This window comes from Oryctolagus cuniculus, chromosome 4, assembly GCF_051225735.1.
Source record: "Oryctolagus cuniculus isolate XC-2025 breed Fujian yellow rabbit chromosome 4, ASM5122573v1, whole genome shotgun sequence".
NCBI lineage: Eukaryota > Metazoa > Chordata > Mammalia > Lagomorpha > Leporidae > Oryctolagus > Oryctolagus cuniculus.
In genome coordinates this window covers 85,812,014-85,830,079 of record NC_142870.1, presented here as the reverse complement: position 1 = coordinate 85,830,079, position 18,066 = coordinate 85,812,014, and the positions used below count along the sequence as shown (strand labels likewise).

The window sequence follows — 18,066 nt, the reverse complement described above, 5'->3', positions numbered from 1 at the left end:
CCAATATAGGCTTGTTCTTCACCAGAAAAACTTCAAGTTTAACACTCTGATGAGGGTCAGTACAGAAGTCTCTACCAAAAATCTAACAGAATTTCTTTATTTTTTTATCCTTTAGGCTTTATTTATTCTTTGTCCTTTGTTATTTATTTCTGTATGTTTATAGGATTTCCACTTCCACCATACCATAAGACCACTAATCATGACAATATAGTCACAGCTACCCCAAATCAATCTCTATGATTTGACAAATCATGAACACATTATCCTAGAGGTGGTAGAAATTGGCTTTCAAGTTTATTTAAAATCCAGCAGTAAATGAGACAACAGCAACCTCTGCAAAAATATTCACTATCTGTGTTATACTTCAAACCAGCCAGATATATCTTATCTACTTAGAGGTTTGTAATTATTTGGGACACTGTTCTATAATTGACATCATAAGCATCTTCTCAGGGAGATGGTAGCCCTATCAGAACCTACCTTTGGAAGAAGGCTGCTAAAATGTTGACTTATAACATGGAAGGATTTTCCACTTAGAGCAAAATGGTAACTTCCTTCTCTACTATTATCAGAGAGTTCTTCCCTGATGTTAATGTAATTGTCCTGCAAAGCAAAGCAGTTGTTTTAGACTCTTCCACCTGATAGATGGTTAAAACCACAAGCACATCTGGAGAAGGGAGTGGAGACAGACCAGGGTTTCTCTTTAAAAGTCACATTCCTCATTCCCCAGAGAAGCAGTGTCTCTTTGCTGGATGAATCTTTGCACATCATAGCCACTAGTGAATAGGAGAATATCACTTACTCATGTCCTGTTCTCATCCAAATTTGATCTCAGTGAGTCCCAGAGAAGAGCACTTTTCACATGTTTCAAGTGATAAATACAAAAACACTGCAGCTTAACAAATTTCTCCCTGAAGTGACAACTTACTATTTTTTCCTACAGAATTAATAGTGTTCAGCAAGGGCAAAATGGAGAGAGAATACTGATGAGACTGGAGATAAATGAATACAACTCCCCCAACCCCACCCTGAAGACATAGTCTGCTTTTCTGATGAACACAACAATGTCTCTCCCAAGGACTAAATCCCCTCTGAACACAACAGGGTGGCTGACAAGACAAGAAAAAGGAAACAGGAAATTTGATTCACAGCGCTGCTTACCACATTCCTTCTCATACAAAACCAACAACTTTTTGAAGCATAAAAGAATGAATTATTTCCAACACCCAGGAAAGAACTATACCTGAGAGCTCAGTAGGAACAGAATGGAATATAGATTTAACTGAGTTCATTGAACTGCCTGTGTGTGAGACCTTTGAAGAAGCATGTTGACTCTAGGTCATACACATAATCACCAGTCACAGCTGCTGAGTTGCAGGCTCTGTGGGACCAGTGAGGTAACACAGCAGAGAGGCTGTTTCAGGGGTACCTGATTCCCATATGCAATGTGTTTCTTCTCCTCCACTAATTTCCAGGATATAGATGCTGATGAGGATCCAGTCGTTTCATTTGCCTCAATGAGAATGACCTTCTGACTTTCAGAAACCATCCCAGACTTCCTGGCCACTGTTATTGCAGTCTGAAGATTGTCACCTGGAAGAAAGGAAGAGTATCCTGAGATGACATTGAACATATGAAACGAAACAGTACAAAGCCTGATAAGCCACTGTAAGAAGTTTAGTCCTGGCTGGCACCACGGCTCACTAGGCTAATCCTCCACCTGCGGCACTGGCACCCCGGGTTCTAGTCCTGGTTGGGGCACCAGATTCGGTCCCGGTTGCTCCTCTTCCAGTCCAGCTCTCTGCTGTGGCCCAGGAAGGCAGTGAAGGATGGCCCAAGTGCTTGGGCCCTGCCCCCGCATGGGAGAGCAGGAGGAAGCACCTGGTTCCTGGCTTCGGATTGGTTCAGCGCGCTAGCCATAGCGGCCATTTTGGGGGTGAACCAACAGAAAAAGGAAGACCTTTCTCTCTGACTCTCTCTCACTGTCTAACTTTGCCTGTCACACAGACACACACAAAAAAAGTTTAGTCCTTATTTTGCACTAGGGGAAATCATATCTAAGGTCTTTTTCAGCCCTGACCTGTGATTCCATGACTGCTTTTCTGGTGTGGCTACATTTCATCAGGGCACTTCAGGGCACTGACAGGACTGCTCTGCAACCAAGGCCCATTCTACCTTTACCACCTGGGAAAGATCTACTGATCCATTGGGATTCAGCCATCTGATGGAGAAATGTAACTACCTCTCTGTGAAGCCCCAGAAGCTGGATAGGAAAAGATCAGGCAGAACAACAAGAATCCATGCCTGATGAAGTGACACACCTGGAAACAGGTGCAAGCTACAATCAAAATAGTAAGGAAATTCAAATGCAGCACCAAAAAAGAAAACAAAAAAGGTTTCCTAGAGAAATTCTCATCCTAATATATGACTTAAGAACTCTGATAATTCAATAGATGATTTGAAGGAGATATTGATCATTGCTAAGAAATGAAGTTTTGATATCCAAAAACTGGATTTGAAAAAACTTAAAGCACAAAGTAAACATAAAAATACAACCATCACAAGATCAGACTACAGTAACCCTTGCCATCGGAAACATAGCTGGGGGAAGAGCTGGGCATGAGTCTGGCCTGGAGCCCTGTTGAGGACAGGGTACCTGCTAACATAGTTGGGGGAAAGGGGACACATCTCTCCCCCCAACACTGTCTCTACAATGATGTCTGGCAATTTGCTGAGAGAAGATGGGCACCTTTAGGACATGTGTAACAGCTGTTCCACCTCTTGTGGCACACACAGCAACTGGTCAAGATGAGAAGCCATCTTGTCATTAACTGTGGCAGTGGCTGGGGTCCATGCACCCAGCAGTCAGCAACAAGAAAGCACCACCATGGCACAGGAAGGGGCTACAATCCACAGCTCTTGTAATCCAGGGATTTTACCAAAGAGAAAAATGTGTGTTCCCCATTGACTTCGAGTCTGGCTGGCAGGAATGATAGGGAGCTAGGCACCCACGTGGGACTGTGAGGTGACCACAGTTTCTCAACATATCACAGGCCCAAACAGCCTAGGGGGAGCACTCACAGGCAGCTTGCTCTGGGAACATCTCTGCCTCTGTGTGGATGTGACAGTCTAGTAGGGCAGGGAAGATCCTCTGTACCCCATGATTATAGGGACCTTCTGTGCTGAGACTGTGGCAACTCTGCATGAGAGGGTGTAGGGTGTAGCTGGGTCTCTGGGCAATCACTGTGAGCAGCTCCACACACTAAGAGCTCCCTGATTGCCTGAGGTAAGTCATTGCTACGGGATCCAGGCTTATACAGATGGCCTGCACAGATCCTTTGTGTGGTTGTTACAGTAGCATGCATGAGTATTGCACCCACTGTGGGCTAACACCTGGACATTGATCACCTTGGAAAAGAGGAGGTGACAGTGTGATTATGCCAACAGAGATGATCAAACTTTCCCTTCTGGTAAGAAAGCAGATCTATCGCCCCCAAGTTGGGTGTCATTCAGGATACTCACCCCACTCTGGAGCACTGAACAGAGCTCCCTAGCCACACACAACACATGCCTCTGGGTATTAACTGAAAGAGCAGACACTCCACAAAGCCACAGAGGCATAGTCCAAAGATAAAAGGCATCAGAGGAAAAAACCAACCAGTATCTCCATGAATGCCTAAAAATAAATCAGAAATTCAAGAAACAAGAATAAGGAAAACAGTAAGACCCCCACCAAAGGAGCAGATCAGTGCTTCAATATTAGAATGTGAAGATGAAGAGATTGATGAAATACCTGAAACAGAATTCAAAAGATTAATAATAGGATTACTCAGAAGCAGTGAGAATAAAATTCAGGAATTAAAGAAACCAATACATGACAGGAATAAAAATCTCACATGAAATAGAGATTTTGAAAAGAAATCAAAATGAAATATTAGAAATGAAGAATTCAACATGTCAAATAATAAGTACAGTGGAAAACCTTAACAACAGACTTGGTGAGGCAGAAGAAACAATAACGGGGCTAGAAGACATATCTTTGGAAATTTTTCAGTTAGATGAAAAAAAAGAGAGAGAGAGAGAGATTAGAAAAATTAAAAGCAGTGTTGGAGATATATGGGATACTATCAAATGACCCAACATATATAGGTCTTAGGCATTCCTGAAGGTATGGAATGAGGGAATGGAATAGAAGGTCTACTCAGTGAAATAATTACAGAAAATATCCCTCATTTGGAAAAAAGAAAGGGACATTCAAATACATGAGGCACAGAACTCCTTATAGACATTACCAGAAAAGATCTTCATCACAACACATTGTAATCAGACTCTCCACAGAAAAACATAAAGAAAAGATTTTAAAATGTGCACAAGAAAAATGCCAGGTTACTTTCAGATAATCTCCATTTAGACTCACAGCAGACTTCTCATCAGAAACCCCACAGGCTAGGAGAGAATGGCAAGATATATTATAAATCTTAAGAGAAAAAAATTGTCAGTCCAGAATACTGTACCATGCAAAACTCTCATTTATGAATGAAGGTGAAATAAAGAAATTGAAAGAATTTGTCACCACCATTCCAGCCTTGCAAAAGATGCTTAAGGATGTGCTGCACACAGAAAGACAGAAATATGGTCATCACTACAAAAGAAGGTAAAGGAAGAAAATCGCCTAGTAAAAATACAAAGGATATCCAAAGTAAACAATAGGAATATTTTTGGCAAAATGGCAGGGCAAAGTTGATACTTCTCAATAGTCACTTTGAATGTTAAAGGCCTCAACACTCCAGTTAAAAGATATTGACTGGGCCAGTGCTGCGGCTCACTAGGCTCATCCTCCGCCTTGCGGCGCCGGCACACTGGGTTCTAGTCCCGGTCGGGGTGTCGGATTCTGTCCCGGTTGCCCCTCTTCCAGGCCAGCTCTCTGCTGTGGCCCAGGAGTGCAGTGGAGGATGACCCAGGTGCTTGGGCCCTGCACCCCATGGGAGACCAGGATAAGTACCTGGCTCCTGCCATCAGATCAGTGTAGTGCGCCGGCCACAGAGCGCCGGCCGCGGCAGCCAGTGGAGGGTGAACCAACGGCAAAAGGAAGACCTTTCTCTGTCTCTCTCTCTCTCACTGTCCATTCTGCCTGTCAAAAAAAAAAAAAAAAGATATTGACTGGCTGAATGGATTAAAAAACAAAACCAAACTATTTTCTGCCTACAAGAAACACATCTCATTAACAAACATAAATGCAGACTGAAAGTGAAAGGATGGAAAATTATATTCCATGCTAACAGAAACCAAAAAAGAGCTGCTGTAGCCATCCTAATATGAGAAAAAATAGACTTTAACAGAAAAGAAAACTGTTAAAAGAGACAAAAGGCACCATGTAATGATTAAGAAATAAATTCAACAGGAAGATGTAAGTATTATAAATATATGTGGACCTAATTTCAGGCATCTATTTAAAAGAAATGTTAATGGATCTAAAGGGAGACATAGACTCAAATACAATAGTAATGGTATTTCAATAACCTGCTTTCAGCAATAGACAGATAAACCAGACAGAAAATCAGAAAGAAAACAACAGAGGTAATTGACACTATAGACCAAATGGATCTAACAGGTATCTACAGAACTTTTCATACTTAAGTCATAGAATACAATAAAGGCCAGCGCCATGGCTCACTGGGCTAATCCTCCGTCTTGCGGCGCCAGCACACCAGGTTCTAGTCCCGGTTGGGGCGCCGGATTCTGTCCCGGTTGCCCCTCTTCCAGGCCAGCTCTCTACTATGGCCAGGGAGTGCAGTGGAGGATGGCCCAAGTACTTGGGCCCTGCACCCCATGGGAGACCAGGAGAAGTACCTGGCTCCTGCCATCGGATCAGCGTGGTGCGCCGGCTGCAGCGCGCCGGCTGCAGCGCACCGGCCGCGGCGGCCATTGGATGGTGAACCAATGGCAAAGGAAGACCTTTCTGTCTGTCTCTCTCTCTCACTGTCCACTCTGCCTGTCAAAAAAAAAAAAAAAGAAAGAAAGAATTATCTGTACCCCCATATTCATTGCAGCTCAATTCATAATAGCTAATATATGGAATCAACCCAGATGTCCATCAACTGATGACTGGATAAAGAAAATATGGCATATATACACTATGGAATATTATTCAGCAGTAAAAAATGAAATCCTATGTTTTACAACAAAATGGATGCAACTAGCAATCATTATTCTTATTGAAATACACCAGTCCCAAAAAGACAAATACCATATATTTTCCCTGATCTGTGGTAGGTAACAAGAGTATCTAAAATGTAATATATAGAAGCAAAATTGATATTTTGAAATGCAATGATTGTTTACAGCCCTTGGCTATACTGTTGAAGAACAGTGGGTTTTTTTCCTCATACTATTTGTTGAACTCTTCATTTACTTTAGGATTAATCTTATCAGTATAATGGAAACTGAAAATACATCTTTGTAAAAATTAATAGTGGGATTAGGAGAGAGAGGAGGAAGAAGGATGGAAGAGGGGGTGGGAGGAAGGGAATGGTGGGAAGAATCACTATGTTCCTAAATTTACATATATGAAATGCATGAAATTTGTATACATTAAATAAAATTTAGAAAAAAAAATATATGACAATCACAAGGAAAAAGATCACAGACTGAGAGGAAGGATCCAGGAGACCTGTCATGTCAATAATAGGAATTCCAAAAGTAAAAAAGGAAAGACAAAGAACAAAGGCAGTAATTAAATGAGCAATAAAGAAAATTTTCCTGAGAGGAAGAAAGATCAAAAGTACTCTGACTGAATTAATGAAAACAAAGACAAATATGTAGACATGCCATGGTCACAATCCTGAGCTCCAAAGTAAAAGATTATGTGCAGACAAGGGCAAGTTACCCACAGTGAATGTGCACTGGGTTTGTTATGTGCAATACCAAAAGTCAGAAGGCAAAAGAATAGCACCCACATGCAGATCATTAACAAGAAAGCACTGGGACTCAAGAATCCTGTCTTCAGGCAAGATATCATCCACATGTCAGGACAAAGAAAGATATCCTATGATAGTTAGAATCATATTGCTTATCAGTTTTCTACTCCATTCAAGGACAATACTTGAGGAAAAGAAAATTAGAGACAAGCCAGGAAAGAAACAGAGCAGACTTTTCAAAATGGCAGAAAGAGGTAAGGAAGAGGGAGGGTGGAGAGTGATGAACTCTTTGTACATAGATCTAAAAGGTTACAGATTATGAAAATGTGTCACACATGTGCTAAATAAATAATAATTTTTGAAATAAAAGAGTCATGGTGTAAGAAAAATTTTAAAGAGCAGTAAAACTAACCCAGCAATACCTTAAGATTGCAGAGAGAGCTAGAAAGGAAGAAAGAAAGTAATCCAAAGGTCTCCTGGTCGGCTGGAGTCGAGGATGGATCTTTACAGAACAGGGAGTTAAAGTATTCCACAGTCCCCAGTGTGGAATGGAGTTTGGGAGAAGTAGGGATGAGGAGGATGTGCTTTGACAGGAAAACACTGTATTTTAGTGACACAAGTAGTAGAGTTTTAAAAAATATGAATATCAGAGTAGGAAAAGGGAAGCCAACACATCCTCAACAAATATTAATTCACTAGGAAAATCATTTATTCATCTCTAGTCTCTTTCACAATTAGAAAATTATAGCATCAGTTGAAAAGTGTTCATTAAAATATTTCACACATTTCTCTTGTGATCCTTTCTCATTGCTCCTTTGTTTCTATGACGGAGTTTGTGGTTAGGGGTAGAGAGGACAACATTTTTATAATCTCCAGAATTATAAGCTTTCTTACTGAGGAGACTTCAATGTAGTTTATAGAGTACATTGACTAAAGATTCTAGTTCCTCTCATGTTTGACAATAAAAAGCATCATGTTGGTATGGCTCACATCTTCTTGCCACCCAGGTCTTATCTCCAGTGTCACTTCTCAGAGACGCCTCTCTTAACTACATCCTCCACAGTAGATGGTCAGCCACACTGTCCCACAACTCTCTTTTTGTGTACTTCAAAACATTTGTTACCATTTGACTGGTGTCTGATTTTCAGAAGCTTGGTGACTCTGCCATTTTCTGTTCAGCTATTTTTCTGTCACTCTGCTATTTCTGTCCAGCACTGAGAATGAGATCTGGCCCACCACTGTTAGTCAGCAACCTTTGTCAAGTGAGTGGACCCCCACGCATCCCACATCAAATTCTCACTGTTTTCATTGTACACCATTTTCAGTACCTGTGATCATTACAGTCCTTATCCGGGCTGAGATGAGTTCTTCCAAGACAGGTTTTGTCTCTTCCTTCAATCGATTCTCCAAGATCAGTAATCCCAGGAATATGAGGTCGAATTCTACCTTCTCCCTGGACACACACGGGTGATTGGATGGGGACAGCACATTAGAGCTTTCTTGCAGGAAGTGATACAAAACAACAAAGACTCTGGCAGAGAGGTGCCTCTCACTCGCTGAAGCACCATTCCTTAGGCACTGAGTATGGCAGGAATGATCCAGAAAGAAGAGGATGTTCAGACATGTACTCTGACTGAAGCAACAGGAAGGCAGTATTTCTTAAGCAATAGCTTTGCTTCAACGTTTGTAGAGAACGAGCTAAATGACTGCAAAGGGCTTTTCCATGTGTGGGGCTATATGTCCATGACCTTCTATGTTACCCACAAAGAGAACTTCTAGTTCTGATACAAAACATGGTGCAAAAAAATGAGATACAAGAAAAAAGAAAATAAAATTCCATTTTTTCCCAAGGTCAAGGCCATAATTGATACTATTTAGATCTAGGAGGTATGAGATCATAATCTCTTCAAGGAAACCCCTCCATTGAAGCTAAGCTCCTCTCTCCCTCTGTCCCTCACCAGTAGCTTTGCTCTTTGGCACCAAGTCTGGATGTTTCTGCAAGTGAGTGAGGCCTCTGAGGTTCTAATCTAATTCTGATCATGTCAGAACTCTACAGGACCAAGTGCAGGAGAGTACATCTGGGGTTGAAGATTCAAAGATGCTTATACGAATCACTTATCTTGGAGGCAGACTCAAGATACCAGCACTGCCTAATTCTGGTTGTAGTATAGGTGGAAACAGCCCCACTAAAGCTTCCTTGCCTTGTTTGTCCTATGTTCTCTATGCCGGGTCCCACATTAGCCAAGGTCAGGGAACTGAGTTGGTAGTACTTCCAGGAAACTGCCAACACCCAAGGAGCAGAAGGAAGTAGACCATCTGTGCTTCTTACCTCAGAGCAGGTACAAGGATGGCATTTCCTGTTCTTTGAGTCTAGCGTTTAAGTCTCTGTATGATCTCATTCCAAACTATCTTTGCAGCTTCATTTATCACTGTATTATCATCCACCCTGACCTGCGGCCAAGTTGAACTACTTACCATAGACATGTCTGTAACATGCTACTATGGGACATTCTTCCTTGTTTCATGGAGAAGGTTATGCATTCTCCATGATCTGCCATTGAAACTATATTGTGTCTTGAGGCACAACTCAAATACTATCTCCCCCAAAAAAGGCTTCCTCGGATACAAATCATTGCTTTCTCAGCATGTGTACTTTTAGTGCAGTTTAAGATATTTTGTTAATGTATTATCACTCTTGGCTTTCAGATCTCTGGCTCAACTCCTCAAAAGAATGTCTGCCTGTGTTCAATGCTGTGTTCAACCACATCCACGGCACAAGGAAAGTGCTCAGCAAATATACGCCTGTTTGAAATGCTTGGGCGCTGTTGAGACCGTTTCTTGCCAGATAATCTAGGACAATGCATTTCCTCTTTGAGGGTTCTCATTGAGGAACCACATATTTAGCTTCTCAGGCCCACGGGCATTTACCAAATGCCAAATATACGCAAATAACAGGACTGAGGAAAGGGGGAGAGACCAAGTGCGAAGACGACAGTAGACTCTGACCTTAGAAATCTCACCTCCAACTAGGAGGAAAAGTTTAGACAGGACTACCCTAGTTATATGGAAGGCTGGGAGCAGAACCATGGCAGGTGTAGAAAGCAGAGTCCCACAGAGTAGGACAGGACAGTGTAATCATTTCTGGATGGAGTGTTTGGAGAAGTCTTCCTGGAGGAAGGGATATTTGTTCTGATCTTTGAAGGATAACTTAGCTGATGCTGATTGAGGTCTTCTAATCTTTCAAGTAGCTCTGGTACTCAGGCATGGATTTTTTAAAAGATATATTGTTAAAGATGATATATATGGCAGCTGGCACTGTGGCACAGTGGGCTAAGACACCCCCTGCAGTGCTTGCATCCCATATGGGCAATGGTTCATGTCCTGGTTGCTCCTCTTCCAATCCAGCTCTCTGGTATGGCCTAGAAAACCAGTGGAAGATGGCCCAAGTTCTAGGGTCTCTGCACCCACATGGGAGACCTGGAAGAAGCTCCTGGCTCCTGACCTTAGATCAGCCCAGCTCTGGCTGTTGTGGCCATTTGGGGAGTGAACCAATGGATGAAAGACCTTTCTCTCTGTCTCTCCCTCCTTTCTGTAACCCTACCTCTCAAATAAATAAGAGAAATCTTTATATTAAAAAAAAGATGATATATATGAACCAATCACAGGATGCCTGCAAGACCAAACATCTGACAGCTGTGGCCTTTGTCGGCACCAGAATCTCTAGTTCCTCTGGCATAGGGCTTTTGTGAGGTTCACTATAAAATTATCAGGAAACTGAAGTCCTAATTTCAGTCCTACCTCTGCCTTTCTGTGTGACCATGAGTAAATTGCATTCCTGTCAGGTCAGACAATGTGTTCCTGGATCTCCAAGGCCTCTACTTCTAACCTTCTGTAGTTCTTCTTTCCAAGACACAAAAAGGAGTAAGCCCCTGTGGAGTCTCAGGTTCTGCAACTTGGAGTAGCATACTATCTTTTCCGGCTTCTCACAGACATCATGCCCCTCCTGAAGCCTCTAAGAATGATAAAATGATGGACATACTACAAAGGGAGATTTATCACCCCCATGGTGACATTCCACATGGCTTTTAAAGGCTGAACTGTGTATAAACTGAGCCAATAACCTTCAAAGAGATTGTGATAACAGCACTGGACGCACTCTGTAACCACACACACACACACACACACACACAAAGAATGTTTTGTCCTAACCAAGGATGAACAAAGGATAGGAAAACCAACTTAGCTACAGGGATATGTCACACTAATAGGAGATGCAAATTGATAACCTAAGATCAAGTCCCAGTAGTGAATTTGTGTTTATTCCCTATCAGATTGTTAAAGGTTAGAAATCTGTTACCTTTGTCCAGGGCACAAGGAACTTGAGCAGCCTTACATTTAGGTATCTGCAGGGTCTTCTGGAACCAGTCCCCCACAGACACCAAGGGGTGACTGTATTATTTTTTGTGATAACAATTTTTGGATTCATTTTTACTATATAGGAAGGCATTGCAATTATGTTTTTATAAATAATATGTGCAGATAATATTACATAAGAATTTTAGTTTACTATATCAAAAGAGTAGGAAATACAGTTATAACAAGAGTGTGGAACACTATATCCTTAAAAGCTGTACATATGAAATTTGTATTCATTAAATAAAAACCTTCAAAAAAGAGAGAATGTGGAGTCTGACAAGGCTGCAAACAAATATACTGGACTTTCCAAATTTAAAATCCTATATAACAAAACAGGCCTTGGCTATCTCTACAGCAGTGTAAGCAGGAGTGACTGACACTGAATATTGGAGATTGTATTGAAGGCAAAATAAACTTGACAGACTGAAAATGATGGAAAGTTTTAAAAAGAACCACAGCAAATGAAGTTGAACTCATAAACATGATACTTCCTTTTAACTGTAGAGCATTTCTATTGTAATGTGTATGTCTAAAAACTTCCTCTAGCATGGTCCCACAAAAGCACTCTTCACTTTTTTCTGAAAATGTTTACCTAGGTTATGTAAGTCCAAGCTACAGCTATGTGTTTCATTAAGCTGTATGTTTATTATCAAAAATTTTCCCAGAAAAGAATGGAGGATGAGAGGGAGAGAGGGGGAAGGAGAAAGGGAATGTCATTATGTTCTTAGCACTGTATCTACAAAGCACACTGAATGTGTTCAAGACTAAAGTTTTTAAAAAATAAGTAAATAAAAATAAACACAATAAAAAAATCCTGAAAAACATTTCCCAAGAAAATATTAGGATTTTTACTTTCCAGCCAATTCACCTACTATAATCTATTAATCATAATAATAAAGGCAAGACCAAAATTTGAAACTCTGAAACACTAGTTGTATTCATATGTACATTTTCACAAAGATGTGAAACCATACCATATTTTACATTCTATACACCTGTTTCTCAGAAATTCTCCCAGTCAGCATTCACGTCAACCTTGTAGTTTAGACAGAGGAAGGGCTCTACCCCCATTACCAATGTTCAGAGACATATTGTGGACACAGACTGAGCAAGCTACCCTTCTGTGTCCACTCACCTTGTCAAGGCAGTTGTGTGATGGTCAGTTTCCAGCTTCTTGTAGGCCAGTGCTATGACTCGGAAACCCTGTGTCGTGTAAATCTGAAGTTCACTAACAAAACTAGTTGGTACTGTTCAGAAAATAACACAGGATTAGTCGGAAATATTTATTTAGCTGGTATCGGCAGAGGGATTCTTTACAAACATCCATCTTTTGTCCACGAACACAAACCTCTCAAAAGGTGCACTAACAAGTCCATGAGAATTGTAAACATATCTACATTGTTAGGGTTGACACCCTTGGGATCTGGTGAAGCTGAAGAGGAAGAAAGGGAGTATTTGGGGGGCGAGGGGGAAGCAGGTTGGGGGACATGTAGAATTCTTCTATTCTCCAGTTTATTCAGCAAACATTTATTAAGGATCTACTATCTGCCAGGCACGGGCTATGCAGAGATCAAACTGTGAGCTATACTCTGAGGGTTTATGTCTAACTGAGTAACAGCCAGTGCGCTACCAATAAAGTTAAATAAGATCACTGCAATTGCAGTATGTTATCAAAGTACTTGGTGTGCACACTTGAGACTGGGAGGAAGAGAGTAGGTGAAGGAAATGCATTTTTTAATGGAGGGAATATCATGTTCTCAAGTGTGGCGGCATGTAACAAGAAACCTTGTGTAGTTAGTTCAGCTTAAGGAAGTACAGGACAGAAGGAGAGGAGGAGAGGAGGGCTCAGGCACATCTGGAAAGTCTGATGGGTGCAGATTACGAAAGCCTTATGTATGATCCCAAAGGAGTGTGAGATTACATGGGAAGCAACAGAAGGAACAAGGCAAAAAATGTGACAACACAGCTGTGTTGGAAAAAACCTGTCTGGTCATAGTATGGAGAGTGACTCAGAGAGATGCAAGGCAGGGCTCAATTCACCAGCTATTGAAGTGGTCAGGGACGGTAAGAGCCTGAGCTGATACAGTGATGGGGCCATGGTTGGCAAGTGACAAGATAAAGGCACTGAGGGGGAGAGATGGCTCAGATGTAACTCCTAAACTGTATGAGTGGGGGCATGGTAGCACCATTCACCAGGATGGCAAATTAGAAAATCCAGAAAGTGGGAAAAGTAGGTTTGATGCTGGTAGTGAGTTTGGAATACCAATGAATCACCCAATTTGTCATGGCCATCAAGTAATTGGGTTCATATGACAAGTGCTGCAGGGACACAGAGTGGGAATGCATATTTGACTATTTGAATGCCCATTTGTTTACGAACCTGTCTCAGGACGGCAAAAGCTGGCCACCCTCTCTGGTGCTCCCTTCATGAATGCCAGCCTGTCACCTCCCATTTCCTGGACGATCACTGTCATCCTCTGCAGTGCTGATGAGAATGGGAATTGATGCAGGATTGCAATTCCTGCCACTGGGACCTGGGTGAAGAAAGGGGAGTGGAGAGAGGCAGATTGACATTGCTTCTAATTACGTTAGCAAATAAGGGGGAAACGGCTACTAGTTTTTACCTCTGGAATTCAAAGACTTCTCTGACCTTTCCACACCATGGGTCAGAAGGGAGTTCCCCTCTGCGTCTGGTTCAGTGGGTGGGATTGGCAAGTAAGGCTTACCTGGCTGGCTGTTTTGCAGGGCTTAACCACCATGGCATGTGCAGGTACTCCATTGATGTGGAAATCCTCCCCAGAAATAGCCATTTCCTATTTCATAAATGGAATATTTCATCATAGATATTTATTGTTTGTCCTCAGACACTGTGCTCAAATCCTCCCATTGAAAAAAATCCTCATACCAGCTCTGTGTATTCTCCACATCTCCTCCCTCAGCTGGATGAAGGCAAATCAGACTTATTCCAGCACAGAAACATATAATGCATTGGAAAGTCTATGTGACTTGGAGGGCAGACACTTCTGATTTATTCATGCAATTTGCCCTGCTTTCTCTGTTAGGGTGTGCTATACAAGTATAAAGGCTCATTCTCTGAAGACTCTAACTTGAAAAAGGTGAGCACAGGTAGCCAGATTTCTTTGTGTGAAGCAAAAACCTTACATCTTTCTTTCCCTGGAATTCACTATTGAAACTGCTATTCCCAGTCTGTCTAATTTGGATTGATGTCCTCAGGGTGGGAGAGTGCAGGACAGGGACTGTAGTGGACATGGTTAATGTTCAGTAATTGCTATAATAATGAACACAGAATAGAGTTAAAAGAACCATTTAACCAAATATGTCCAATTGCTTTATAAGCATCTCATTGAGTGGCTAGAAAAAAAAAATCTCATAGAAGAAATTGTACTCCCTATTTAAAGATCGGGAAACAGTGATCCAGAAAGGATGGGGGATTGGCCAAGTTACATCAGCCTGGTACAGAATCACGCTTGGGAAGAGTACGAAGGATAATAATGATAGTCTCCCAGCAGTGTTCTTGGCACTGGGACCCAGAGCTGTGTGCAGATGCAAGGAGAAGCGTGAGTCAGTAACTAAGTAGTGGGGGATGTGTGTTCCCTAATCTCTACCTTCTATCTCCAAAGGATCAACTCCAACTACTCGGTTTTTAAAGGGTGCTTATGAATAAGGTTTTCTTTTCAAAAAAAGATTCCAGCATTTTGTGCTTTTTGGTTTCTTCTGAACACAGCTAGTCTTGTTCAATCCTGCCATTTTATGGTCAAGAGGGCCCAGGCCCCAACACAGGAGAGAACACGGGTTGAGCAGTTAGAGCAGAGCCAAAACTAGAGCCAGGGGAGCCAGATCCCCAAGCGCCAGCATTTCCCCTAAACCAGTGCAGAGTCTCAGCCAAAGCTCTGTAATGGATTTCCTTTCATTGCTTCCTGTCTTAGAAATGAAACCAATACTGAATTAACAGGACTGAAACTCCTAGGCACGGTGAGCCTGTGAGCTATCCTGAGCACGATAGACAGTGGTGCTTCCTAGTGCTCTCGTTCTAGAAAACGTGTTCTTTCCATTTATGTATTTTTAATTGATAAATAAAAATTACATATACTTATGGGATATAATGTGATGTTTAGATTTAGGTAAACCTTTAGAAAGATTCAGTCAAGCTAGTGAATCCAGACACTGTACCAAGGATTTTATTTTTTTAATGCTTTATCTCATTTTTTTTTTGACAGGCAGAGTTAGACGGTGAGAGAAAGACAGAGAGAAAGGTCTTCCTTTGCCGTTGGTTCACCCCAAGTGGCCGCCACGGCCGGCACACCGCGTTGATCTGAAGGCAGGAGCCAGGTGCCCCCTCCTGGTCTCCCATGTGGGTGCAGGGCCCAAGCACTTGGGCTATCCTCCACTGCACTCCCGGGCCACAGCAGAGAGCTGGACTGGAAGAGGAGCAACCAGGACAGAATCCGGTGCCCCAACCAGGACTAGAACCTTGGGTGCTGGCGCCGCAGGCGGAGGATTAGCCTAGTGAGCTGCTGCGCCAGCCCGTTTTATCTCATTTAAGTCCTCACAACAATCCTACAGTGTATGTTAGTTACTCTTATCAGCTGCATTGAACAGATGAAGAAACCAGACTTAAACTAGTTTTCCCTTCTCTGCTGTATGCTCCTTGTTGGACACCATGCATTTTGCAAATATTTAATAGCCATGATAAAGCTTGCATTGCTTCGGCATTGAAGAAGTCTCTGATATTCTCTGAAGAGTGGAAGCTTACCCAGGTGGTGGCTTCAAACATTTTGAGGTCCAGGGGGTCTCCCTGGATAGTGCCATCAAGGAGGATGAGAGAGTGGCAGCTGGCCATGGCCGCACACAGTGGGCCCCATGGCAAAGCCTTGCCCGAGACAAAGCTGTGGACTTCCTGGAATCTAGAGGAGAAAGGGGAAAAGCTTTAGTCCTAGCCTCTCACGTCAAAATGGAACTGCTTGAAGGTATTTTCTTTTAAAAAGTTAACCTAAATGCTGTTTTGTTACAACACACCCCACTCTCCAATCCCCACATTCCTCACCCATCACATGCAGCAGCATCCTGGGGTAAGGTCACTGAGTGCAGGAAAGGTCTGGAGCTTCTTTCCAGCTCTCTTGTCCCACTTTTCCTCACTCCTCCTCTAACTGGTCTAACTCCAGAGGCATGGCAGGACTGAGAAGTATCCCTCCCTGGTTCTATGCTCTTCCAGTTGCACCCCAGTTACCATGAAACTTCCTTTGCAGAACAGACCAGTTCATACTAGTTATTTGACTATGAGAGTTTCACTCTATCCATCCTTCTCGGAAGGGTTGAGTCTCTCTCCTAACATTTTTGATGTTTGGCCCCCAGTAGACACTCAATAAATGGATGAGTGAGTGAGTGAGTGGCTTCTGAGAAACTGCAATACCATAGTGGTAAATAAGTGAGCATCAAAAACATTTTCAGAAAGGACATCACATCCCTCTCTTCTACCCTGACAACCAGGGTGCACATTGTAACCACTATCCTCACCATTTCCCACTGAAATGCAAATGGAATGTCATATGGTGCAGCAGTTAAGATTCCACCTGGGATGCACACATCCCATTTTGGAGTGCTTAGGTTTGAGTCCTAGCTCCACTTCATATTCCAGCTTGCTGCTAATGTGTACTCTGGGAGACAGCAGGTGATGGTTCAAGTATGTGGAATCCTGCCACCTCTGTGGGAGACCCAGATTGAGTTCCAGGCTTCTGACTTTAGCCTGGCCCAGTCCTAGCTGTTGTAGGCATTTGGGGAGTGAGGAAATAGATGAGAGATACTGGAGAGTGTTTCTCTCTCTCTTTCTCTCTCTCTTCTCTCTTCTCTCTCTCCCTCTCTCTCTACCTTTCAAATAAATATGAACAAATAAAAATAGGAAAAAATGACCTGCGTGATTCCTTCACTAGTGCAGTCAGGTCCCTGGGATCAGCCTCAGGCCCACTAGAGGAGTGTCCTCTAGAGTCCTGGGGTCAGGTGCAGTGGAGTGGTGAGCGTACAAAGCACTCCATCCTGTTTGGAAGACCTCTGAATGGCAGAAGCTGCTTCTGCACCAAGGCGAAATCTGCCTCTTGGAGGTCTTCAGGATCTACATGCTCTCCTCCTCCCCACGCTAGCATCTCTCAGATGTGTGGATCAGCTCGGCCAGATCTCCTCTCATCCTCTCTCTCTCTCATTGTTCCTCCAGTACGTAGCTGCATCAGACCTCTCACCTTCCCAGTTTGCATTTGTCATTAGTTGCCTTTAATGTGGTCTCCAGGACCGGAATAAGGCTTTTAATCACATGGACAGTGCATTTCTTTAACCCCGACCTTAAGTGGTTCTAGCCTTTTGTCTTGGAAAGCATCCATATCTCAGTGTGAACTCATACTGCAGACACATTTTGTCCTGCAAAATGTGTTTTACATTCGAGCTTCCTGTTGCAACACTAAGAGTTCTAAAACCTCTTGTCCAATTATTGACCTTGTCCAATTATTGTGGGTGATTATTATACATGGAAAGAACAAGTCCTCTTAGCAGTTTGCAACACGTCCTATGATATTTGAGAGAAAATCTAAAAGAGAGAGATCACCAGCAGTGCAGTTAACACAGAGGCTTAACCTGACACTGAAAAACAAAACACAAATCAAATCGGGGGTGAGGGAGATGAATTTTATTTTTATGCTGATACTCGCATGCTGTCATCAGTCTAGAA

General features: G+C 42.5%; 1 protein-coding gene across 9 annotated transcripts in view; it reads right to left on the bottom strand.

Moving 5' to 3' along the window:
* Positions 1-18,066, bottom strand: part of ATP13A4 (ATPase 13A4) — a 147,322-nt gene that overhangs the window by 46,729 nt on the left and 82,527 nt on the right. For 7 of the 9 annotated variants that reach the window (XR_016232473.1, XM_089330837.1, XM_070072349.2 and 4 more), the window contains 7 exons: positions 16,108-16,258; positions 14,060-14,146; positions 13,714-13,867; positions 12,469-12,580; positions 8,246-8,370; positions 1,430-1,593; positions 481-603 (listed from right to left, as the gene is read on the bottom strand). Coding sequence is in view for 7 of the 9 variants with exons in the window: in XM_089330837.1 (XP_089186963.1) it covers positions 481-603; positions 1,430-1,593; positions 8,246-8,370; positions 12,469-12,580; positions 13,714-13,867; positions 14,060-14,146; positions 16,108-16,258 (916 nt within the window). In the remaining 2 variants the exon portion in view is untranslated. Of the gene's footprint in view, positions 1-480; positions 604-1,429; positions 1,594-8,245; positions 8,371-12,468; positions 12,581-13,713; positions 13,868-14,059; positions 14,147-16,107; positions 16,259-18,066 lie in introns of those variants that run through there. The other 2 variants (XM_089330841.1, XM_089330842.1) reach the window with 2 other exon arrangements.